The sequence below is a fragment of the Phyllobates terribilis genome, unplaced genomic scaffold (genome assembly GCF_046119375.1).
Source record: "Phyllobates terribilis strain yellow unplaced genomic scaffold, ASM4611937v1 Scaffold_10__3_contigs__length_209671492, whole genome shotgun sequence".
NCBI lineage: Eukaryota > Metazoa > Chordata > Amphibia > Anura > Dendrobatidae > Phyllobates > Phyllobates terribilis.
This window is the reverse complement of record NW_027362770.1, coordinates 80,714,801-80,741,016: the sequence shown is the minus strand read 5'-3', so window position 1 is coordinate 80,741,016 and position 26,216 is coordinate 80,714,801. Positions and strand designations below refer to the sequence as shown.

At 44.0% G+C, this 26,216-nt stretch overlaps 1 protein-coding gene across 2 annotated transcripts in view; it reads left to right on the top strand.

Moving 5' to 3' along the window:
* Window positions 1-26,216, top strand: part of LOC141164416 (electrogenic sodium bicarbonate cotransporter 1-like) — a 766,124-nt gene that overhangs the window by 111,621 nt on the left and 628,287 nt on the right. For both annotated transcript variants that reach the window (XM_073649614.1, XM_073649613.1), the window contains exon 4: window positions 24,753-24,814. In XM_073649614.1, coding sequence (XP_073505715.1) covers window positions 24,753-24,814 — 62 coding nt within the window. The remainder of the gene's footprint in view (window positions 1-24,752; window positions 24,815-26,216) is intronic.

Here is a 26,216-nt window from a genome sequence, read left to right as displayed (position 1 = left end):
TGCCATCTTGAATCTGCAACAGGACTGCGCCTAGTCCATGAAAACTGCCATCCGTGTATAAGAGAAACGGTCGGTTGAAATCTGCGTAGGCCAAGATGGGAGCTGATGTCAGGGCGTCTTTCATTGTCTGGAAGGTCTCCTCCTGTTTCTGTTCCCAGGGTATGCTCTGGTTTCTTGGTCCCCCAAGAGTCCCTCTCAGTAGCTCATGCAGTGGGCCCGCTATTTTCGCACAGTCTTTGATGAACCGCCGGTAGTACCTGGTCAATCCAAGGAAGGCCTTTAACTCTCATAGGGTTCTAGATGCTGGCCATTGTTGTATTGCAGCAACTTTAGCTTGGGAAGGCAAGACTCCATCCTGAGACACCTTGTGGCCCAGGTACTCAATCTCTTTCTTAAAAAGATGACACTTCTTCGGCTTTCTCTTTAGGCCATGAGTTTGCAATCGTCCGAGCACCTGCCTGAGTCTGTGCAGATGCTCCTGAAAAGTAGCAGAGTAAACAATGATATCATCCAGGTATATCAGAGTAGCTTCAAAGTTTAGGTCACCCAAACACTTCTCCATCGGGGTGTTAGATAATCCGAATGGCATCCTTTTAAATTCAAACAGTCCCATGGGGAGTATGAACGCTGTCTTTGCCTTGTCCTTTTCTGCCACTGGTACTTGCCAGTACCCGCTAGCTAAATCCAGAGTAGAGTAGTACTTCGCTTTTCCCAGGGCCGTCAAAGACTTTTCGATTCGGGGCAGGGGGTATGAATCTCGCACGATACATGCGTTCAACTGCCTGTAGTCCACGCAGAAATGAAGGGTCCCGTCCTTCTTCTTGACAAGCACAACTGGTGCTGCCCATGGGCTCTGACTACTCTGCACCACTCCCGAATCCAACATCTGTTTCCGCAGGGACTTCGCCTCTTGGTACAGCTTAGGGGTATCTGTCTATATCTTTCTCGAATCGGAGGAGTGTCCCCCATCGATATCTCATAAGTGATGGCGTCCGTGCAGCCAAAGTCGTCAGCGTGACAGGCAAACGCAGCCTGGTTCTACCACAGAATTGCTTCCACTGCTTGTATCTGATCCGAATTTAGGGATTTCACATCCACCCCCATCTGAGCCAGGAGGGCTCACCCATTCTATTCTGGAGTCGGTGACCCCTTCTCTTCAGCTGTGACGGCCAGAGTCCAGACTGCATCATTTACTGGGGTCAGGGTAATTTCTCTCGGACTCAACACTTCACTTCGATGTAGGTACACCTGGGCCAGCTCCACTCTCGGTGGTAAATGGACTTATCTCTGCCCCATATTCACGACTCAGATGGGTACTCTCCCTTCTCAGACCACTGCCAGGGTCTGGGCCACCAGGACATTCTGGTCTATTTCACCTAATCCCACTGGTTCAATAGCCACCTCCATACCTTCAAGGTTGCGAAAAATTCCCATGGGCAGTGGGAGAATGGTCTCCTGACCAGGAGGGAGGTTGAAGGACACCCTTCCCGGCACTCGGATAATTCCCACAGACTGGTGTATTGGGACGCTTTTCTGAGTCCCACAAACGCGGATCAGTCGTTGAAAAGCTTTCTGAGTGGGCTTATAAGGGGTGGCATGTTTCCAGTAGCCAGGCCCCCATTTAGTGAACATGATCTGGTCTAACTCCCGCAGAATATTCATACCCATTATCACCGATACATCTTCTTTGAATGGTTCAGGGACCAACAGGATACTTTTCCTTCCCACATATTGTACACATAACCGCACGTTTATCCACACGACCCCCGTGACTAGGATCGGTTGATGATTAGCCGCCATCACCCAAATTAACGTCTCCCGCTCTGGCTTGGCCATTGCCTGGAAGTAGCGAGTGAAGTATGACTCGGGTATAGTCATCACCTGTGATCCAGTATCCACCAAACAGTCCACTGGGATTCCTTCAAACTCAGCTCGCAGGATGGGACAGCCTGCAACCAGATGTTCAGAATTGTGCTGGGTGGTATGTCCTTCTACCCCCCCCTGCTGTACGCCCCACTACTGCAGGGGCAGGAAGTTTAACGGCGCAACTGGATCCCTGCAAATCACTACAACACTCGCTAATGAAATGTCTTTCACTTCCATATTACCAGCACTGTGCAACCTGGCGTCCCTTTCTTTGTCCGCGTGTGGGCGGGGCCCTTGACATCCAACCGGCTGGCCACTGTGAAGGACGCTGGGGCCTCGAGTAGAGTGGCTCAGGCCGGGTGACCGCTGATGGAGGATATTGATGACCTTGATAACATGGCCAACACACAGACATTGTAGGCGGGTGACCATAAGGGTTCAATGGACCAGTGTAGTGAGGTCTAGGTTCAGGGGCCTGAGGGAAGCTCTGATCAGGATCTGTTAGGGATGGGTATGTGATCTCAGCGGCGGAGCTGGCTCCCATCCTCCTTTCCATTTGTGTCAGTTTTTATTGCATAATAATCAGGGAACTCTGCATGTCCTTCACTACCCTGAATAGGGTCTCTTCATTACCTCCGCCCCCGACAGTTGTGACGGCCTGAGTACGCACCACTCTGGAGGCACAGCTATTTTCCTTACTTCGGGCCACCGCTTCTGCTAATATTTGTCGAAAACTTAAGGCCAGATCCACTCTCACTCGTTCACGCAGAATCTGTCTCAGTGAAGTACTGTAGAGTCCCAGAATAAATTGTTAACGTAATATCCGGTCTACAGATCCCATGCCGTCTACTCCGTCTGCCTCCTTCTTTTGTACCTCTGCAAGTACTACATGCAATGCTGTGGTGTTTTGGGAGACTCCCTCCTCTTCTCGCTGCAGTCGATAGAAGGATTTTGCCCGGAGGTACCCTGCACTAGCTGTTTCACCGTATATCTCTTCCAGAAACTTCACCATCTCTTCTAAGGTGCTACATGTGGTTTCCGGTTGCAAGAAAACATTTCTGCGCGCCTCACCCTCCAGGGTGGCCAGAGCGATTTCAACTTGCAGTTCTGGGCTGACATTATAAATCTTGACAGTGCTCTGCAATCTGGTGACCAGTCTTTCAGGGGTATATTCTGGCCATCAAATTTGGGCAGAATACTAAACAACGTGCTCATAGGGAGGGCCCTTGCAGGGCTTCCACCATTACCTGCGGTACTCATATTAGCCACATTGCTGTCAGCCATCTCCATCTCTGTGACCGTACCCTGCTCGCAGCGCCACTTGTAGCGGCGTCAAAGAACACCGCAAGGCAGATTCAAGTATGGGACAGCAGACGAGAAGACTGAAACAAAACTCCGGCTTTATTTTGTACAAAGAAATTATATGCCAGGAGATGAAAAATAACAATATTTACAATAACGATATTATCAACATGAACATAGGAAGATATAGCTGGAGCGAGCCACAAACTATGCTCCAGCTGTAGCAAAGAAAGCTCAGAACAAACAGTGCACAGCAACTTTCACAAACAACTCTGAGCTAATCCCCTATCTGGCTTTCCGCTAGTCGGGCCACACTGCTACAGCATCCTAGCTACAGCAAACTACGCTAAACCCTAATAGTTCACGCTAATGAGTCACTCACAGATGCGCAGATCAGAAACAGATGGCGGCCGCCACTTGTTACTGATGGCAAAGATCAGGATGAATTCAGTTGAGTCCTTTCCTTGTATACGGGATCTCTTTCTTGCGGACAGCAGGCAAGCCTTGTTTGACTCTCACAGAAATGGCTGACACGCTGTGTTGTGTGTTATCTCAAGTGTTCAATCTCCAGAAAAAAAAGTTCAGGAAAAGGATAAATTTCACTTCTACTTGACACAGTACCCAACAACAAAACTTGCTATAGTCCATAATCTTCTCTTTCCATAGAGTAACAGTGTCTTCTTTATAGTCTCTGTGATCAGAATGCACATAGGCTGTCATTGTTCTCGGCAATACAAATCCTGTTTACATAGGAAGATGCGCAGCCAAGGACAATAATCTTTTGGGCTGCACAAAAGATAATTTCACCCTATGAATGTATGAATGAGCATTTTATAAATTTGCTGGATGATCAGCAGCCTGTTTACACTGCAAGGTTATCATGACAGATGTGTTTCTATGAACGCTTTTACACCATAATCTTTCGGTGTAAATGTACCCTAAGATTCCACTGATAAGGAGTTTGAATGTAGTGGTGCTACAGCATGTAACCTGGGGATGACAAAAACAGCTGAGTGGTGTTAGCTGTCTCTGTCAGGCCCATTGACGTTCAATGGAATGGCACTGCACATGCTCTACGACTCTGTTCATAATTCTAGTAATTGATGGGTCCCTTAGCAATTATTTAGGTTCTTTGTGGCATGTCCCCTTTTAGACTGCCCTAGACTCCAAATCAATTTTAATTGATTTGAATGATCTGTAAGCCAACATGTTTCTAGAATTAGCTCATGAAGCCTGCCAAACTCATAAAACCCATCCAATTATTGTTTCTCCCTTGCTTGCTACTTCCCTAATTGTGTCTTGACAGTGCTGCAAGGTCACTTGCTGCAATGGAAGCCATGCTGCCTTCTTCTAATTTGAGCTTGGTAGAGGCGTTAGAATTTGTATTTGTGTGGTGGGTAATGTCTGAGCTTGTTCAATTTTAATCTAGAGTGGAGGGTGTAGGTGATTTGCTAGTTATTAGCTGTTGAAGAGATGGTTAGGATTCATATATGATCACATACAGGTGATTCTCACAAAATTAGAATATCATCAAAAAGTTTATTTATTGCAGTTCTTCAATACAAATAGTAAAACATATATTATATAGAGTCATTACAAACAGAGTGATCTATTTCAAGAGTTTATTTCTGTTAATGTTGATGAATATTGCTTACAGCCAATGAAAACACAAAAGTCATTATCTCAGTAAATTAGAATACTTTATAACAACAGCTTGAAAAATGATTTTAAAATCCGAAATGTTGGCCTACTGAAATGTATGTTCAGTAAATGCACTCAGTACTTGATCGGGGCTCCTTTTGCATCAATTACTCCATCAATTTGGCGTGGCATGGAGGCGATCAGCCTGTGGCACTGCTGAGGTGTTATGGAAGCCCAGATTGCTTTGATAGCAGCCTTCAGCTCGTCGATATTGTTGGGTCTGGTGTCTCTCATATTCCTCTTGACAATACTCCAATTGCTGTCCAATCAAGCACAGTGATACTGGTTTAAGCCAGGTATTAGTACTTTTAGCAGTGTGGACAGGTGCCAAGTCCTGCTGGAGAATGAAATTTCCATCTCCAAAAAGCTTGTCGGCAGAGGGAAGCATGAAGTGCTCTAAAACATCCTGGTAGACGACTGCGCTGACTTTGGTCTTGATAAAACACAGTGGACCTACACCAGCAGATGACATGGCTCCCCAAACCATCACTGATTGTGGAAACTTCACACTAGACCTCAAGCAGCTTGGACTGAGTGCCTCTCCACTCTTCCTCCAGACTCTGGGACCTTGATTTCCAAATGAATTGCAAAATTTACTTTCATATGAAAACAACACCTTGGACCACTGAGCAACAGTCCAGGTCTTTTTCTCCTTGGCCGAGGTAAGACGCTTCTGGCGTTGTTTATTGGTCATGAGTGACTTGAGACAAGGAATGCGACCCTTGTAGCCCATGTCCTGGATACGTCTTTGTGTGGTGGCTCTTGAAGCAATGAATCCAGCAGCAGTCCACTCCTGGTGAATCTCCCTCAAATTTTTGAATGGCCTTTTCTTAACAATCCTTTCAAGGCTGCAGTTATCCCAGTTGCTTGTGCACCTTTTTCTACCACACTTTTTCCTTCCACTCAACTTTCTATTAATATGCTTGGATACAGCACTCTGTGAACAGCCAGCTTCTTTAGCAATGACCTTTTGTGGCTTACCCTCCTTGTGGAGTGTGTCAGTGACTGCCTGCTGGACATCTGTCAAGTCAGCAGTCTTCCCCGTGATTGTGGAGCCTACTGAAACAGACTAAGGGATCATTTTAAACGTGTAGAGTACAGGTGTATTTTGTTATTCAACTTTACTGAGATAATGACTTTTGTGTTTTCATTGGCTGTAAGCCATAATCATCAACATTAACAGAAATAAACACTTGAAATAGATCACTCTGTTTGTAATAACTCTATATAATGTATGAGGTTCACTTTTTGTATTGAAGAAATGAAATAAAATAACTTTTTGATGATACTAATTTTGTGAGAAGCACCTGTATTACTTGCTGGTGGAGTACGACTGAAACCTTTTTATCTCACTTTTTACCTGGGGAAGGTAGATTTATGTTAAATTTAAGCTTTGGGTGTTAGTTATCTAGGGCACATAATTGAAATGGTTGTGCTTTACATTGACAACCACTTTTTAAATAAAGTAATACTCTTGTAAAATAAAATTAACATAATCTCACCTCCCACACAGGCGTAGTTCTAGTGATGTTGGAGCTGAGTCTTTCAGGGCTTACGTGACATTGTTATTCTCCAATAATCCCACAGCCAATTGGCAGCCGCTATTGGGCTGCTGTGTTCTCAATTCTGACATTTATTCAATGTTCATCCTTGTCTGCTGATTGGTTGAAAATCTCATGAGGCATTAAAATGTCATCTGAGCCCTGGGAGACCCTGTGCCAACATCGCTGGAGTGGTACTGGTGTGGGAGGTGAATTTGTTATTTTTATTTTAAAAGGGGAGATACTTCATTTAAAAATAGGTAGACCACTTATGACTTCATTATTGTTTTTCAGTGCTATTTTTAAATGGCAGCTATAAGTATAAGTACTACAGCTCTAGAAGATGCTGCTGATTACTGTGGTTAGGTGAAGGATAGGAACTCTCTCTGACACTCTTGCAAAACAATTGCTGGGTTCCGATGGTTGCCGTGGCAGCCAGAGGTCTAGACTTTTTATGGTACTATACTTATGCACTGTTGTTATACATTTAATTGTGCAGTTTTGTTGAGGGAGGGCAGCTATGACCCTTCATGGTTGACCAAGTGAGTGTCAAATTATTATTTGACACTGCCGGCTATCACGGAGAGATGCAAGATCCAGCAGTGTGTACTGGTGTGAAAGCCTATGAAGACCCGTTCTCTGAACGAGGGCTCCTTATGCACTGGAATTTTGGATGGGGCTCATGGTGGGACATCGATGTTGATTACGGCAGATCCATTGGACTATGGTGGACCGGCGTAGGATTTTTTTGGGTTAAATAAAATGGTGGAAGAGGGTGTCTGTTTTTTTTTTACTTACAGGGTTAGTAATGGGGGTGTGTGACTGACGCCTCTCCATTACAAACCTCAGGGCTTGGTGTCAGCACCAACTGCTGACATCAACCCCTAATCCCATTATCTGATTGCCCCTGCACTAGGCAATTGGGATGAGCCAAGGCTAAGCGCCAGAATTGACATATCAAATATGATGCATCATTTCTGGGGCTGCTGCAGGCTTCTTTTTTAGGCTGGGGAGAGCCCAATAACCATGGGCCTCCCCAGCCGTATAATATAAGCCGGCAGCTTAGCTGGTTATTTAAAAAAGGGGGGATTACATGCCAATTTTTTTAAAACGTATTTATTCCTAGAAAGCTGCCTGATATTTCTGCATCTCTCTGTATCTTTCTAATCGAATCTATCAATCTATCTAACTATCTATCTATTTGTATATCTATCTCTTTAACTAAGCCTTTATTACTTTTTTTTACAAATAGCTTGCAGTTGCATTCATTGTTGTACAAAAACGTAGGTAAAAAAAAGCGACATGTCCACACAGACAGGAGACTTTAAAGTTACTGAAGTTCCCAGCTGCTGGGACACCTGGAGGCTGTGAACTCTGGTAGGGATGTGGACTGTCTTGCCCTGTTCCTGCCCTTGAAGATAACAAACGTGCTGTGTGAATACTGTCATGCGGTTTTATATGTAATAGTAATGTGCATCTTATATAATATATTATGGTAATGTACAGCATGTGAAGTTTTTTTTTGTCAAATCACAGCTCTCATCATACCCAAATCGCATTACCCCAATTTCCACCGAACCAGGGCAATCAGGAAGGGCGGAAACAAGGCGCCTGAATAGGCGCATCTAATGTGATGTGACAGTTCTGGGGTGGTTGTGGGCTGGTATTTTTAGGCTGGGAAGGGGCCAATAACCACGGCCCTTTCCAGCCTGATATCAGATAATATCAGTCTGCAGCTGTCTGCTTTGCCTTAGCTGGTTATTAAAAATAGGGGGGACCTCACGCCATTTTTTTAAATTATTTTTTTTATTTTGACTGACATACAAATTATTGTACTAGAAAGAATGTTTCCTAACCTTTTTCCCTGTAAAATCCATTTTATCTTCGGTATGTATTTTGTATGTTTTATTGTCAGTCTGTAAAAGTGGTGTAATACTCTGACAACATTGTTCACAGCAGCAACCTGGGAGTGAGAGATGCATGCAGGGGTCTTCCCCATGCTGTTCCCATTCCATTTCAGCGGTGTTTCCATCCATTTCAGTGATTTTTCGGCCCCCAACCCAGACCTCCTGTTAGGGTCTGCCAGAAAAATGCTTGAGTTTCCTGTTGACTTCCATTATGCTCGTTACTCAAAACAAGCACCCGAGCAGGGCCGGCGTCACCACCCGGCACATCCGGGCAAGTCCTGGGGCCCTGAGCAAGCGGGGGAACCACTCGCTGTCGAGACACCAGCACACTGTGGGCCCCCCTCCGTGCTTTAAACTGCTTGCAATACTTATCTCCCCTTGTTCCTCCACAGCTCTGTTGTCTTCCGCGTCTTCTGACTCTGTGACATCTCAGGGCAGCGGGCGCGATGACGTTACTGTAATAGAAGTCAAAAAGCCTTATTGTCATCTGCTGGTTGACCGCAATCAAACAAACCAAGATGCCTTAAGAATGTTGAAGGGGGAACAGATTTGAACGTGAGACCCGGTCAGGTGACGTCCAGTGAGGAGTTTTTAAATATAACGGTCGAGCGTGCCAAACCTGAGGTGATTTAGGTGCCAAGCTGCAGAGAGAAGGAGACACGCCCGGGCTGCGCTGAAGAAACCAGCCTGACAGGTCGGAGACAGAGACCTATGAGGCAGCTCAGGCGGACGCCTGTGAACAAATGCCGGATTCACGGCAGAGGTCCCCCGAGTACCGTGGCCGCTGAGGAGAGCCAGGATCTGCTTGTAATACTGAGTGACTTCACAGTGCCCGACATTGTCCATCAAGGTCCGGACCCCGCTCCCGCCTCCAACAGCCGAGCAAAGAGGGGATAAGAGAGAACTGCGTCAGAGGAGTCACGCCAGCAGAAACAGAGGAGCTGCATTGCTAAATAGGGCCGACACTTCAAATGATCATCCACAGTACCGGGGGCAGTGGGGTTTAGGATGTCAGGTTGGGAGGGGGACGGGCGAAGTGGAAAGAGCCAAACTAGATTTAATTGACTTTGTTAGAAAAAGACTTGCGGCCTAGCGGGAATGACCGGTGACCCCCGCTATGGCCATTCACGGAGTTAAAGAACTGCTGTGGTGACTCCCATGCCAGGGCGCATCACATTACTTTGGGAGATTGTTCATTGTTATTGTAAATGACCTGTTCATTCTTGTTACTAACCCCTTGTTTAAAGCTTGGTTATATATATATATATATATATATATATATATATATATATATATATATATATATATATATATATATACAGTACAGACCAAAAGTTTGGACACACCTTCTCATTTAAAGATTTTTCTGTATTTTCATGCCTTTTAAAATTGTACATTCACACTGAAGGCATCACAACTATGAATTAACACATGTGGAATTATATACTTAACAAAAAAGTGTGAAACAACAGAAAATATGTCTTATATTCTAGGTTCTTCAAAGTAGCCACCTTTTGCTTTGATGACTGCTTTGCACACTCTTGGCATTCTCTTGATGAGCTTCAAGAGGTAGTCACAGGAAATGGTTTTCACTTCACAGGTATGCCCTGTCAGGTTTAATAAGTGGGATTTCTTGCCTTATAAATGGTGTTGGAGCAATCAGTTGTGTTGTGCAGAAGTCTGGTGAATACACAGCTGATAGTCCTACTGAATAGACTGTTAGAATTTGTATTATGGCAAGAAAAAAGCAGCTAAGTAAAGAAAAACGAGTGCCCATCATTACTTAAAGAAATGAAGGACAGTCAGTCCGAAAAATTGGGCAAACTTTGAAAGTGTCCCCAAGTGCAGTTGCAAAAACCATCAAGTGCTACAAAGAAACTGGCTCACATGAGGACCACCCCAGGAAAGGAAAACCAATAGTCATCTCTGCTTCTGAGGATAAGTTTAACTGAGTCACCAGCCTCAGAAATCGCAGGTTAACAGCAGCTCAGATTAGAGATCAGGTCAATGCCACACAGAGTTCTAGCAGCAGACACATCTCTACAACAACTGTGAAGAGGAGACTTTGTGCAGCAGGCCTTCATGGTAAAATAGATGCTAGGAAACCACTGCTAAGGACAGGCAACAAGCAGAAGAGACTTGTTTGGGCTAAAGAACACAAGGAATGGACATTAGACCAATGGAAATCTGTGCTTTGGTCTGATAAGTCCAAATTTGAGATCTTTGGTTACAACCACCGTGTCTTTGTGCGACGCAGAAAAGATGAACAGATGGACTTTACATGCCTGGTTCCCACCGTGAAGCATGGAGGAGGAGATGTGATGGTGTGGGGGTGTTTTGTTGGTGACACTGTTGGGGATTTATTCAAAATTGAAGGCATACTGAACCAGCATGGCTACCACAGCATCTTGCAGCGGCATGCTATTCCTTCCGGTTTGCGTTTAGTTGGACCATCATTTATTTTTCAACAGGACAATGACCCCAAACACACCTCCAGGCTGTGTAAGGGCTATTTGACAAAGAGAAAGAGTGATGGGGTGCAACGCCAGATGACCTGGCCTCCACAGTCACCAGACCTGAACCCAATCGAGATGGTTTGGGGTGAGCTGGACCGCAGAGTGAAGGCAAAAGGGCCAACAAGTGCTAAGCATCTCTGGGAACTCCTTCAAGATTGTTGGAAGACCATTTCTGGTGACTACCTCTTGAAGCTCATCAAGAGAATGCCAAGAGTGTGCAAAGCAGTCATCAAAGCAAAAGGTGGCTACTTTGAAGAACCTAGAATATAAGACATATTTTCAGTTGTTTCACACTTTTTTGTTAAGTATATAATTCCACATGTGTTAATTCATAGTTTTGATGCCTTCAGTGTGAATGTACAATTTTCAAAGTCATGAAAATACAGAAAAGTCTTTAAATGAGAAGGTGTGTCCAAACTTTTGGTCTGTACTGTATATATATATATATATATAAATTGTTTTTACACATCTCTGACTGCCCTCACTTCGTGTCTCTGCGCGTTGCATTTCTGACATCTGCATTACATTTGGCGTAGTCGGCAGGATGCAACATTCAGACGCAGAGATGGGGGATCAGTCTGTGACTGGGTCTGTCAGTCGACATTTACCCTGGAGGGCTATGCACAGCTACCTTCCCAAGTTCACGGGGGATGGCACGTCACTGTGGGACTGGGTAGAAAGACTGAGAAGTATGTTACGCATGTATCCCCTCAATCCCGTAGCTCAGGCTGAGTTGGCTCTACTAACCCTTGATGGAGAAGCCCAGCAAACTGTAATGTATCGTCCACCTGGGGACCGTGACACCGTGGACAAAGTGATTGAACTTCTGGAGGACATGCACGGTGATACCACAGATCTAGGGCATTTACGCCTGCGGTTATTTCAGAGGGTTCAAGGGTAAAATGAGACCATAAATAAATACATTAATGCATTACAGGAAGTGACGGCCCATATCATCAAGAAGGCTCAAGATGGGAACCAAGGACTGGGATCATTGGATGAAGTGTTGCGTGACCAACTAATTGCTGGCTGCCTCCCTGAGGCAGATCTTAAAGGAGCGGCTGCGTTTGAGGCCCTGTCTGGGTTTCCTGGAGGTTGGGGCTGAAGCTAGAGTTTTAGAGGAGGAAGTTCCAGTTCTCAAAGGCACTGTCAGAAGTCATGAAGCAATGAATCCTTCTCCACTCGTTTCCCAGCATTCCGTTTTTTGCCAACTGCCCGAGTGGGCACCAGAGATACGTCAGGAAATTCAAGATCTTCGAGTTGAGCTGAGCATTATTAGGGAGACCCCTGTGGCCCCCTTGCTAATGGACCACTCTGCTCCACGTGGACGGAGACCGCAGCAAGAAAGACGTTCCTATCAGGCTCCAACGAATCATGCACCCTGTCCATCGGTGGAGCAAAGACCAGAGTGTTGGACCTGAGGCTGTAGGGGACATATCTCCAAAGACTGTCCAAATCGAGAAAAGAGAAAGTGGGGGCAGCCGTTAAACTAAGACGCCCCACGGTTGTGGCGCATACCGTGGGGTTTCAAACTTCAGGGCGTAGAAGAAGGAGCTCTAAAGACATTGTCTCTGAAAGGCCTATTATTTGGGCTGAATTTACCGGACAGCGGATTCGTTGTTTAATGGACACTGGGTCTCAGATGACTACTATGCCTGAGGCGTATTTTCAAAGTCACTTTCCGGAAGTTGCTCATTCCTGGAAGGAACCTACTGTCAAGTTGGTAGCGGCTAACCAATTACCTATCCCAGTAGCGGGAGTGGTATGGATGCCGGTTCGGGCATGCGGAAATAACCTTGATTGAAAAGGGATAGTACTGACCTGGGGGCGATGGGCCCATTGTAACCCTGGGCATGAATGTGCTTAAAGAGGTTGGACAGTTCCTGGCTGAGGGTTCTGACAGAAATAACTGGACTGGTGCCACTCGTGACCCAGCCAGCAAGAGGGTGTTTTAGCAGCTCGTGCGAGTCAGTCAAATTCAAAAATTGCCTGCTACCTCTCAGTAGCTGGGTAAAGTGACAATGCTGCCTGAAGCTACAGTGACCCTGCCAGTGGGACAGACTGTACTCACTTTGCCAGTACTGGCACATGTGTCCTTAGAGGGAATGGACATTCAGATTGAACCAATAGAGGGAGAGGAGCGCCCTCTGGGCTTCTGGTGGCACGCACACTGGCCACCATGCGACAGGGTAGGGTACCCGTACGTTGCATTAATCTAAGTGGCGCAAGTTTGCAGTTATTGCCCCGTCAAGAGATGGCGCGAGTTTGCGTAATGCCAGAGGATCTTACCAGAGCTGATGCTATAGGGTTGGCACCCGTAGAAGGGGAACCATGGGCTCTGGAGGTGTCCCTCAACAGACAAGAAACGGAAAGAGAACCGTTAACGGGGCATCACCTCTTAAATTTAAGCTAATCTTACTGAGTCCTCTGCTGGGCAAGTTAGACAGATTGAACAGCTTCTACATCGTTATCAAGGGGTGTTTGCACAACATGAAGACGATTTCGGCTGCACTCGGGACATTCAACATGAAATACCCACACGAAATACTGCTCCCCATCGAGAGAAGTATCGGCAGATTGCTTCTCAAATGTACCAGGAGGTGAAAGAACTCTTGGCTCATATGTGATCCACGAAAGTCAGAGTCCCTGGGCAGCTCCAATTGTACTGGTTCGGAAAAAAAGATGGTACCCTGAGATTCTGTGTAGACTATCGGAAGTTGAATGCAAGTACAGTATGGGACTCTTATCCATTACCTCAAATTGAAGAGTCTCTGTCTGCGTTAGGAAGTGCTAAATTCTTCTCTTCTCTCGACCTGGCCAGTGGCTACGGGCAGGTCCCAGTGGCTGAGAAGCATCGTCCAAAAACTGCCTTTGCCCTTCCTATGGGTTTGTTTGAGTTCTACCGGATGCCGTTTAGACTGACAAATGCACCAGGGACTTTCCAAAGATTGATGGAGATGCTTAGGGGACCTCAACTTCGAGGCTACTTTAATATATCTAGATGATATAATCATCTATTCCGCCACTTTTGAAGATCATCTCCGACGACTAGAACAAGTGTTGGAACGACTTCAGAGGCATGGATTGAAAATCAAGCCCCGCAAGTGTCATCTCTTCAAGCGAGAGATTGAATATTTGGGTCACACTGTGTCTAGTGTGGGAGTGTACCCCACCGCGGAGAAAATAGCGGCAGTGCAGAAGTGGCCCACACCAGTCAACCTAAGGGAGCTGAGGGCATTTCTAGGACTCTCTGGATACTATCGCAGATTCATAAAAGACTTTGCTAAGATTGCAGTCCCTCTTAATGAATTGCTGAGAGGAACGGCTGAGGGAACCAAGCTACAGCGGGTGATTGCGAATGCCAGTCGGTCGCTCTGGGATACTGAGAAGAATCCGGACAACTACAGTTCATTCAAGTTGGAGTTACTGGCACTGGTGTGGGCCATGACAGAAACGTTTACAGAGTACTTGTCAGGTTCAGAAGTACAAGTGAGGACGGGCAATAACCTTTTGGCTCATTTGGAGAACGCAAAGCTTGGTGCATTGGAGCAACAGTGCATAGCAAGGATGTCCAAATATCAGTACAAAATCGCTTATCGGTCCAAGGCCCTAAACACTCATGCAGATGCCCTGTTCTGGGTCACTTAGATGGGGCCAAAGAGAGATATAGATGAAGAACTGGAAGTTGATGAGATTCTGGATTTTCGTCAATTCGCTGCAGCTGTAGTCGATGCTCAGGAGTCCAAAGAAAAGGCAAGGCCCACTCAAATCCTGGGCTGCTCAAGAGACGAGTGGATACAGTTGCAACAGTACGACCCAAAGGTGGCAAAGCTTAGGGAATGGGTCACTCTAGGTCAGAGACCCGACCAGGAGGCCAGAGCTGCTTCACTCCTACCTACCTTACAAATCTTAGGCCAGTGGGAAAGGATCTTCCTGAAGGATGGCTTGCTATGCCGGAAGTCCAGCTACCTCGAGAACTTGACGTGACCTGGCAGGTATTAGTCCCAGGAGCATTGGTAGCACAGTTAGCCCAGGAGGCTCATGTAAGGGGTGCCCATTTCGGAGTCGAGAAGACCTTTCGATGGTTACAATGACTGGTGTATTGGCCCCAACTGCGGCAAGAAATAGAAGAAGTTTGCCGAATGTGTCGCCTATGTGAGTTGAGTTGAGTAAGCCCCTGAATAAAGAGCTCCCATTCAGACCATCCGAACTTCTGCACCATTAGAGGTTCTGATGATCGATTATCTGACAATCGGAACTTCATACAAAGGCTACGGACACTGCTTGGTAATGACCGATCACTTCACCAAGTTTGCAGTGGTGACACCTACCCGGGATCAAACAGCAGAAACAGCAGCCAAGGCCATTTGTCAAGATTTCATTTGGATTTATGGGTGCCTGAAGCAGATACCTTCTGATCAAGGGGCCTGCTTCCAGGGGCAAGTCATGGATGAATTATACCATATCTATGGGATCGACAAATCTCGAACAACGCCCTATCACCCCCAAGGAAATGGGGCATGTGAGCGCTTCAACCAAACCTTGTTGCAGATGTCATGGATGTTGGAAGAGGACAAGAAAATGAAATGGCCCGAGTTCGTGTCCGAGTTGGTGTGGGTGTATAATAATCGCGTTCATGCAACTACTGGATATACACCTTATATGCTGCCATTTGGAAGTAACAGACGAGAGATTACTGAACTGGAGCTAGACTCAGAAGATCCCAGTCTGTACAACAGTCTGAGTACCTGGATTCGAGAACACAGACGGCGGCTTCATACAGTGAGAAAGCTTGTTGCGCAGAAGTTTCAGGAAGTACAGCATACAGGGAAGCCCTTGATTTCGGTGGGCTCACTCCGACCAGGAGATCGTGTGTTAGTGAGGGCTAAACCGGTTGGGAGTAAGCTAGACCATCGTAGGGAGGCTGTACCATATCGTGAAGCAGATCCACCCAAAGAATTCAGTCTACGAGGTTAGGCCTGAAAGGGGTGATGCCACGACATCTAGGGTGTTGCACCGTAATATGCTACAGCCCTGTTCGTCTGAAGCAGAGGACTGTAACAGAGTTGAGCCTGCGGAAAAATTAACTGAAGTGCCACACATAGTGACTCTGGAAGACGAACAAGGATGGGCTACAATGCAATTGAGCCCTTCAGTCCCGAGTGGGGTACAAAATGGATCAGGAGCCGATTTACAATCTCCACTGGTTGATTTATCAGATACTCCGGAGTCACCTTCGTGGGAGGAACCCCGCAAAACTGAACGGGCTAATGCCGGAATCCCTCCTAACCGGTATGCGCAAGAGGAGTTTATCTGGTCTCAGATTCAACAGAAAATAGAGGAGTGTGCTCAATTCATCTGAACTTACGATGCCTCAAAGGAGGCATCAATCTCGCAAAGAATCCACTCGCCCGAGGACTGGAGAGCAAAAAGGAGGGAGGAATGTAATAGAAGTCAAAAAGCCTTATTGTCATCTGCTGGTTGACAGCAATCAAATGGAACCAAGATGCCTTAGGAATGTTGAAGGGGGAACAGATTAGAACGTGAGACCCTGTCAGGTGATGTAGGACTTTTTAAATATAACGGTCGAACGCGCCAAACCTGAGGTGATTTAGGCACCAAGCTACAGAGAGAAGGAGCCGCGGGTGGGATGTTCTGAGGAAACCAGCCTGACAGGTTGGAGGCAGAGACCTACGAGGCAGCACAGGCGGCCACCGGTTAACAAATGCCGGATTCACCGCAGAGGTCCTCAGAGTACCGCGGCCGCTTAGGAGAGCCAGGATCTGCATGGGGTCCAATTTTCTGTAGGTAGCATTATATGGGATCCATTATACTGTATGGAGGACTATGTAGTGACATTAATACTGTATGGAGGATTATACTGTTCGGACTAAAATGAACAGTTTTGAATCCCCCCCGAGCATGCATTATGCTCTGTGAGGATTTGCCAGTTTACATGTAATGTAAGAAGTGAAATATTTGTCATTGTACTATACCTATATTTCTCTGCCATAACAGTGCATCATGATTCGTGGAATGTGTTAAAGGAGCCCACTGAGACTCTTTCGCTTGGGGCCCACGAAAACCTGAAGCCTGCTCTACACCCGAGCATTATGATTTGCTCGATTTGAGTAACGAGCACCCAATCATTTTAGTGCTGTCCCATCACTAATAAATAACAAAGTCACAAGTGCAGGTCAGGTCTAGTGTCCCTCCACCTCGACGCACGTTTTGTGCTGCTTCCTGGGGGGTGACTAGATGGTACTGTTGATAACTATTGTTAGATCCTGGATAGGAATTCTCTCTGCCACTCTTGCAAAACAGTTGCTGGGTTCTGATGGTTGCTATGTCAGCCAGAGGTCTAACAAATGGCCCTAGACCTTTCACTGTAATATACTTATCCACTGTTGTTATAAGTTTAAGTATGCAGCTTATTTACGGTGGGTAATTAAATGTGTGTTTTTTCCTCTGCTAGCTGTGTGTGGTTTATTTATTGCTTGTATATATTTATGTTTGCAATATACTTTTGTGTGAGGTTTATATTTAAGGGGGGGGGGGTTCATTAAAGATTTCCCCTGACCCACTTCTATTTGTCACAGAAACGTCACATGTGTAATGTTATGTCTCCATAGGTTACGTGTCAATTTGCAACTCAGAACTGATAACGGTATTGATTTTACAGGTGCTGAAGTGGTATGAGGTTTGATAATGGACACAGTGGAATGCAGAGCAGTCATCAAGTTCCTTTACTTGAAAGGGAGCACACCAAAGGAGACGTTTGATGAGATGAAAGAGATTTATGGTGATGACTTTCCATCATATGATGTAGTCAAGAACTGGCATAGCCAATTGAAATGTGGTCGGACGTTGGTGCAAACAGCTCCAATTACAGGGCGACCCCACACTGCTATTGATGAACACACTATCCAGCAAGTGGAGGTCGCCATTTTGAAAAATCGCCGCGTAACCATTCGTCACCTAGTCCAAAATGTCAAGATTAGTGTGGGTAATACAAAGGAGTCGCACTTGGCTTTTAGAGGGGAGTGGTGCTGGCTGAACTGGGAAAGATCCCACTAGTCCAGTAATATAGGTAAACAGCCGCACTCAAGAGGTTTCTTTATGCAAATTATGTTTCATTTAAACAGTTCACCACAATACAATGAAAATTAGAGGTAGATGAAGGTTTTGAGCGACATAGAAGGACGTTTCGACCATAAATGTTTGGTCTTTTTCAACTGTCGCTAGGAGGAAAAACATATAAACAACGTTACGGAGTGCTATATAATACATACATGTGCTGTACTATATAAATGTGAGCAATATAATACAATGCCCTAATCATGCAGACAATGACCAAAAAATAAAGGGGGGAGAGAAGCACATGACAGCATGACAGATATAGCAGCAATTCATATACGTAGCATAACATAAATTACATCAAAGAGGAGTGAAAGCTGAAAACATCCAAATGGTAAGCTAGTACTGCATGTGGGATTGATACTAACTAAGGGTTAATAGTTAGAAAGAAGGTACCAACCTAAGTAAGAAGATTTCCAAAAATAGGAAGGTATGATTGGATTCACCTGCGGAGTGATGATAGCAATAGACTGCAGGCAAAGCAGATAGGTTAGTATGGCTGTGTAATCTCCTTGAAAGGAGAAATGTGTAGCAATGGATACTGACCGTGGGGTTCAGCCAAGGGGATTCATGTATAGCGCCGACCGCGCTAGATGTGGTGATGTGACGTCATTGGTGTCAGTGTGGGGTTAAATGCGCCAGGTGAAATTATCTTCCGGTGTCACAGATGAGAGAAGATGTGAGAGAGAGGTTTAAGGCGCTTAGGAAACGGCGCATGCGTATGCAGAACAGGTCCGTGTCAGAGCACCGGAAGTAGAGTTGCTGTCTACATCAGAGTGAGGTCTGGAGGGCATAAACTCAGGCGCATGCGCAGATCTCATGAGGAGGAGATGGCACACTGAAGCGGAGTATATGGTTGGTATCTCAGGGACGCGGGGAATGAAGGAGTAGATATTGAGAAAATGAGTAATAAAAAAGGAAAAATAAAAAGAGAAGGATAAGAATGAATCCAACAATGCAAAACTGGAGGCAAGCACTAAAAATGAAAAAGAAATAAAAATATAATCAAAATATAAAAAAGGGGATGGATTTTTTTTTTTTTTAAAGAAAGTGAAACAAAAATATGAGAAAAAATGAATAAAAATAAATATAAATAAATATAAAAATAAATGAATAACAATAAATGAATTAAAAATAGAGAATAAATGGAAAATAAGGGAAATAAAATTAGGAAAAAATGAAAATAAAAAATAAGTGAAAAAGGGGGAATAAAATAAAAATAATAATAATAAAAAAGGAAAAGGAGATAATGGGGGGTAGGGCAGGTGTACTTACCACTAGGGTGTGGGGTTATCAATGGGTCTTGAAGAATGAATAGAGACATAGTTAGGAGAAAATAAGGAAATTATGCAGTTACTACCTTATCCACTATAGTATCTGATTACAGTCTTCTTGGTTAAATGCAAACAAAATAATTATCATGGTACCCGTACAGATAGCCCATATCAGCGGGCTGAATAGTCCAACTCCCAATTCAAACCTTTTGGTGACAAGGTCTGTAAGGTATAGACCCAAAGGACTCTCTCTCTTTTAGTGATCTAATATGGTTTCCGCCCCGCCTGGGCCTGTGGACCTGCTCAATAATTTGGAACCTAAGTTGGGAAACGGCGTGGTTAGCTGTTACAAAATGGTGAGGTAGTGGAAGCCATACTTTTTTACACCTAATGGTGGATTTGTGGCTAGCTATCCTATCTTTTACATGGTGCGTTGTCTCACCTACATAGAGTAGGCCACATGGGCATTTTATCACATAAATTGCATAGTTGGTGTTGCAAGTGTAAAAGCCTTTTATGGGGTACCTCGTCCCTGAGTGTAGATGGACAACTTCGCTGGATTTAATAACATTAGAGAAGTCGGCACAGCTTAGGCAGGGGAAAGTGCCTGTTCGTCTAGTTCCTTGGAAGCTTTGTGAAGGTGATTTTGATAAGCTACCTACAGTGTTGGCCAAAAGTATTGGCACCCCTGCAATTCTGTCAGATAATACTCCGTTTCTTCCTGAAAATAATTGCAATCACAAATTCTTTGGTATTATTCTCTTCATTTAATTTGCTTGCAAGGAAAAAACACAAAAAAGAATGAAGCAAAAATCAAATCATTGATCATTTCACACAAAACTCCAAAAAAGGGCCGGACAAAAGTATTGGCACCCTCAGCCTAATACTTGGTTGCACAACCTTTAGCCAAAATAACTGCGAACAACCGCTTCCGGTAACCATCAATGAGTTTCTTACAATGCTCTGCTGGAATTGTAGACCATTCATCTTAGGCAAACTGCTCCAGGTCCCTGATATTTGAAGGGTGTCTTCTCCAAACTGCCATTTTGAGATCTCTCCACAGGTGTTCTATGGGATTTAAGTCTGGACTCATTGCTGGCCACCTTAGAAGTCTCCAGTGCTTTCTCTAAAACTATTTTATAGTGCTTTTGGAAGTGTGTTTTGGGTCATTGTCCTGCTGGAAGACCCATGACCTCTGAGGGAGACCCAGCTTTCTCACACTGGGCCCTACATTATGCTGCAAAATTTGTTGGTAGTCTTCAGACTTCATAATGCCATGCACACGGTCAAGCAGTCCAGTGCCAGAGGCAGCAAAGCAACCCCAAAACATCAGGGAACCTCCGCCATGTTTGACTGTAGGTACCGTGTTCTTTTCTTTGAATGCCTCTTTTTTTTCCTGTACACTCTATGTTGATGCTTTTTCCCAAAAAACTCTACTTTTGTCTCATCTGACCAGAGAACATTCTTCCAAAACATTTTAGGCTTTCTCAGGTAAGTTTTGGCAAACTCCAGCCTGGCTTTTTTATGTCTTGGGGTAAGAAGTGGGGTCTTCCTGGGTATCCTACCATACAGTCCCTTTTCATTCAGACGTCGACGGATAGTACGGGTTGACACTGTTGTACCCTCGGACTGCAGGGCAGCTTGAACTTGTTTGGATGTTAGTCGAGGTTCTTTATCCACCATCCGCACAATCTTGCTTTGAAATCTTTCGTCAATTTTTCTTTTCCGTCCACATCTAGGGAGGTTAGCCACAGTGCCATGGGCTTTAAACTTCTTGATGACACTGCGCACGGAAGACACAGGAACATTCAGGTCTTTGGAGATGGACTTGTAGCCTTGAGAGTGCTCATGCTTCCTCACAATTTGGTTTTTCAAGTCCTCAGACAGTTCTTTGGTCTTCTTTCTTTTCTCCATGCTAAATGTGGTACACACAAGGACACAGGACAGAGTTTGAGTCAACTTTGATCCATGTTAACTGGGGCTGCAAGTGTGATTTAGTTAGATGCCACAGGTAAGTTACAGGTGCTGTTAATTACACGAATTAGAGAAGCATCACATGATTTTTCAAAGGGTGCCAATACTTTTGTCCACCCCCTTTTTTAGGTTTGGTGTGGAATTATATCCAATTTGGCTTTAGGACAATTCTTTTTGTGTTTTTTTCATTGTAGACAATTTAAATGAAGAGAATAATACCAAAGAATTTGTGATTGCAATCATTTTCAGGAAGAAACTGAGTATTATCTGACAGAATTGCAGGGGTGCCAATACTTTTGGACAGCACTGTATGTTGGCTCTCACTAGATGGTCTTTAATGTTCTTGGGTCTCCTTGTACACATGAGTGCTGGGGTTTTGAATGCGTCTATTTGAGGGTATGCTCTAGAGAGTAGTGGCCAGTGTTTTCTGATTGTACTGTAGAGTTTCGGCATAATGGAGTGGTGGGTATGTACAAATGGAATGTGTTCGGTTTTAGGTAGTTGTGGTTGTGGAATATTCAAAGGTCTCAGTCTCTCTTGTTCCAATAGTTTAAGGGGAACTGATAGGGAATTACTGCCAATTCATCTGAGTGAGATGACTAAGAAGTTTACAGAACGTGGCTATCACCTTAAACTATTGGAACAAGAGAGACTAAGACCTTTGAATATTCCACAACTACCTAAAACCAAACACATTCCATTCGTACATACCCAACACCCCATTATGCCAAAACTCTACAGTACAATCAGAAAACACTGGCCACTACTCTCTAGAGCATACCCTCAAATAGACGCATTCAAAACCCCAGCACTCATGTGTACAAGGAGACCCAAGAACATTAAAGACCATCTAGTGAGAGCCGACATAGGTAGCTTATCAAAATCACCTTCACAAAGCTTCCTAGGAACTAGACGAACAGGCACTTTCCCCTGCCTAAGCTGTGCTGCCTGCTCTAATGTTATTAAATCCAGCGAAGTTGTCCATCCGCACTCAGGGAGGAGGTACACCATAAAAGGCTTTTACACTTGCAACACCAACTATGCAATTTATGTGATAAAATGCCCATGTGGCCTACTCTATGTAGGTGAGACAACTCAGCACGTAAAAGATAGAATAGCTAGCCACAAGTCCACCATTAGGTGTAAAAAAGTATGGCTTCCACTACCTCACCATTTTGTAACAGCTAACCAAATTGTTTCCCAACTTAGGTTCCAAATAATTGAGCAGGTCCACAGGCCCAGGCGGGCGGAAACCATATTAGATTATCAAAAGAGAGAGAGTCCTTTTGGATCTATCCCTTACAGACCTTGTCACCAAAAGGTTTGAATCGGGAGTTGGACTATTCAGCCCGCTGATATGGGCTATCTGTATGGGTACCATGATGATTATTTTGTTTGTATTTAACCAAGAAGACTGTAATCAGATACTATAGTGGATAAGGTAGTAATTGCATAATTTCCTTATTTTCTCCTAACTATGTCTCTATTCATTCTTCTAGACCCATTGATAACCCCACACCCTAGTAGTAAGTGCACCTGCCCCTACCCCCATTATCTCTTTTTCCATTTTTATTATTATTTTTATTTTATTCCCCCTTTTTCACTTATTTTTATTTTTTCCTAATTTGATTTCCCTTATTTTCCATTTATTCTCTATTTTTAATTCATTTATTGTTATTCATTTATTTTTATATTTATTTATATTTATTTTTATTTATTTTTTCTCATATTATTTTCTTTAAAAAAAAATATTTTCCATCCCCTTTTTTATATTTTGATTTTATTTTTATTTCTTTTTCATTTTTAGTGCTTGCCTCCAGTTTTGCATTGTTGGATTCATTCTTACCCTTCTCTTTTTATTTTTCGTTTTTTATTACTCATTTTCTCAATATCTACTCCTTCATTCCCCGCATCCCTGAGATACCAACCATATACTCCGCTTCAGTGTGCCATCTCCTCCTCATGAGATCTGCGCATGCGCCTGAGTTTATGCCCTCCAGACCTCACTCTGATGTAGACAGCAACTCTACTTCCGGTGCTCTGACACGGACCTGTTCTGCATACGCATGCGCCATTTCCTAAGCGCCTTAAACCTCTCTCTCACATCTTCTCTCATCTGTGACACCGGAAGATAATTTCACCTGGCGCATTTAACCCCACACTGACACCAATGACGTCACATCACCACATCTAGCGCGGTCGGCGCTATACATGAATCCCCTTGGCTGAACCCCACGGTCAGTATCCATTGATACACATTTCTCCTTTCAAGGAGATTACACAGCCATACTAACCTATCTGCTTTGCCTGCAGTCTATTGCTATCATCACTCCGCAGGTCAATCCAATCATACCTTCCTATTTTTGGAAGTCTTCTTACTTAGGTTGGTACCTTCTTTCTAACTATTAACCCTTAGTTAGTATCAATCCCACATGCAGTACTAGCTTACCATTTGGATGTTTTCAGCTTTCACTCCTCTTTGATGTAATTTATGTTATGCTACGTATATGAATTGCTGCTATATCTGTCATGCTGTCATGTGCTTCTCTCCCCCCTCTATTTTTTGGTCATCGTCTGCATGATTAGGGCATTGTATTATATTGCTCACATTTATATAGTACAGCACATGTATGTATTATATAGCACTCCGTAACGTTGTTTATATGTTTTTCCTCCTAGCGATGGTTGAAGAAGACCAAACATTTATGGTCGAAACATCCTTCTTTGTCGCTCAAAACCTTCATCTACCTCTAGTTTTCGTTGTATTGTGGTGAGCTGTTTAAATGAAACATAATTTGCATAAAGAAACATCTTGAGTGCGGCTGTTTACCTATATTACAAGATTAGTGTGGGGTCCATGGAAAAAATCATCCAAGACCATCTTTACATGCATAAGATATCCGCTCGCTGGGTTCCCCGGCTGCTCACACCTTTCCAGAACCAGGAACGAGTCGAAGGCTCTATTGACAATGTGCCATGGAAACCAGGAGGACTTTTTCAACAGACTGATCACACAGGATGAAAGCTGGGTCCATCACTGTGATCCTGAGACTAAAGTCCAGTTGATGCAAAAAAAAATGAAGTTATTTTTGAAGGGCAAGCATTTTCCAGATGATGAGACTCTGATTTCCGAAGTCACAATGTGGATTTTGGAGCAACCTGTTGACTTCTACAAGGTGTTTACAATTGCTTTAACAGATGGGAGAAGTGTGTGTCCCTAGGTGGCACCTATGTAAAGAAGGACTAATAACTCTAATAACTGTGGCAAGTTTCATTACTCTCAGTCCACAGGAAGTTGGTTAGGGGAAATCTTTAATGAACGCCCCTCGTATGTATGTACTTCTGGTTGGGACAGTTTTACATTTTAAGTTTTGTGTGAATTTTTCACTAATGATTTTATTTTTGGGTGGAGAGGGGTGTCATTTGAATTTTTGCCTCAGGCATCAGAAAAGTTGGAGTCTGCGTTGGTGTTTGTCTATATACATACATTCTTCTGTTCTGCTATTTGTGTGAAGACATATTTTTATATTGCAGGCAAGAAGACTTCTCCAAAAAACACACTTCTTGAACTACCTGAAAAGCCTTCAAGTGAGCAGGTAAAAAACTAAATATTTTGAGTATCATGTAATAATATTGTCATAGTGTACTTTTAAAAATGTCTACTTAATGGGATTGTCCCAAGCAGACTACACCCTTCCAAATGGCCAGAAAAATCAGCTGTTCTGGAGGTGCTAAGAACCCGACTTGTGGTTGTAGATTCTGCTCCTTTGTCTCTCACTCCTGAGAAAAAATACTGACCGAATACTGACCAAACATTGATAGTGGGGCCGTAACCTTTTTGAAACAATAAACTCCTACAAAATATCGGCAAAAAAAACATGTCGAATCCAAACAAAAAAACAATATTTTGATTGTGATCACTGAAAGCGCTGTGGAATAGGATAGCGATATATAAGCAAGCATAATAAATAATAGCCTTTCTATCACGTTATAATATATTTTTATGGACTTCATAACATCTCCCTATAAATATATTGGCAAGGAAGGTAATACTTATCTTGCTTATGCTCCATAAATAATAACCCGACGCGTTTCCTCCCTTTTTTCTGATTAGGGGTTTATCAGGGGATCGCAATAGGAGGATACAGGGTGTTCCAGTCTGCACCCAGAGAAATACAGGAGACCCAATGGAATGCTGCTGTTATGATGTTAAAAATGTATTTTGTATTCGACTAAGAAAGGAAATGATGGATTAGTATTCCTATTAAGGAAAAGTTGCTTGATGTATTTATTGACAGATTGGACCATTGGTATATTTTGTATTCTGTAGCATCTGTGACCCTCTATACCTTTATCTCTTTATGGTAATTGTATGTGTGGGATGTGGTGTCATATTTTGTAGGAATCTGCTTGCTTAATTGCCTCTCTATATCCTGCAGCCTGTCACCCCTGAGCACTGCAGGGCCCTGCAGGGACTTACAGGGAGAGTCGATGAGGTGCAGGGGTTCCATCAAACAGGAGGGTCCACATCCGCTGTCAGGCAGGGATAATGTTAGGGCGAGATTTAGGCCCTAAGAGGTTTGTTATCTTTATACACACTATTCTGTTTTTTCTGTCAAGTGTAGACTATAGAAGGTGACACCACAATCCGGGCTTTCTTGTCTTATAGGCAGACGGTCCCTATAGGGTATACTAGGGCCCTAGCAGGGTAAGCCTACACAGAGCGGGGGCGTCAATCTCGTGCATTGAATAGGGCGCCGACCCCCGCAGTCAGGTAGAAGAAAAATAGGTACAAAGACAGGGATTTGATAGTTCACCTATTTCCCCTACTGACTAGTGGCTACCTTTTTTGATCTTATTACTCATTTGTGTGGTGGTTTAATGATATTGATATTTTTAAGATATTTAATAGAGGTTTTTTTGTTCTATGGTTTTCTGGTTTATGGGCCTCTGTAAATTATTTACTTTGTTTTTTTCTAAATTGGATGTGTGCTTAGG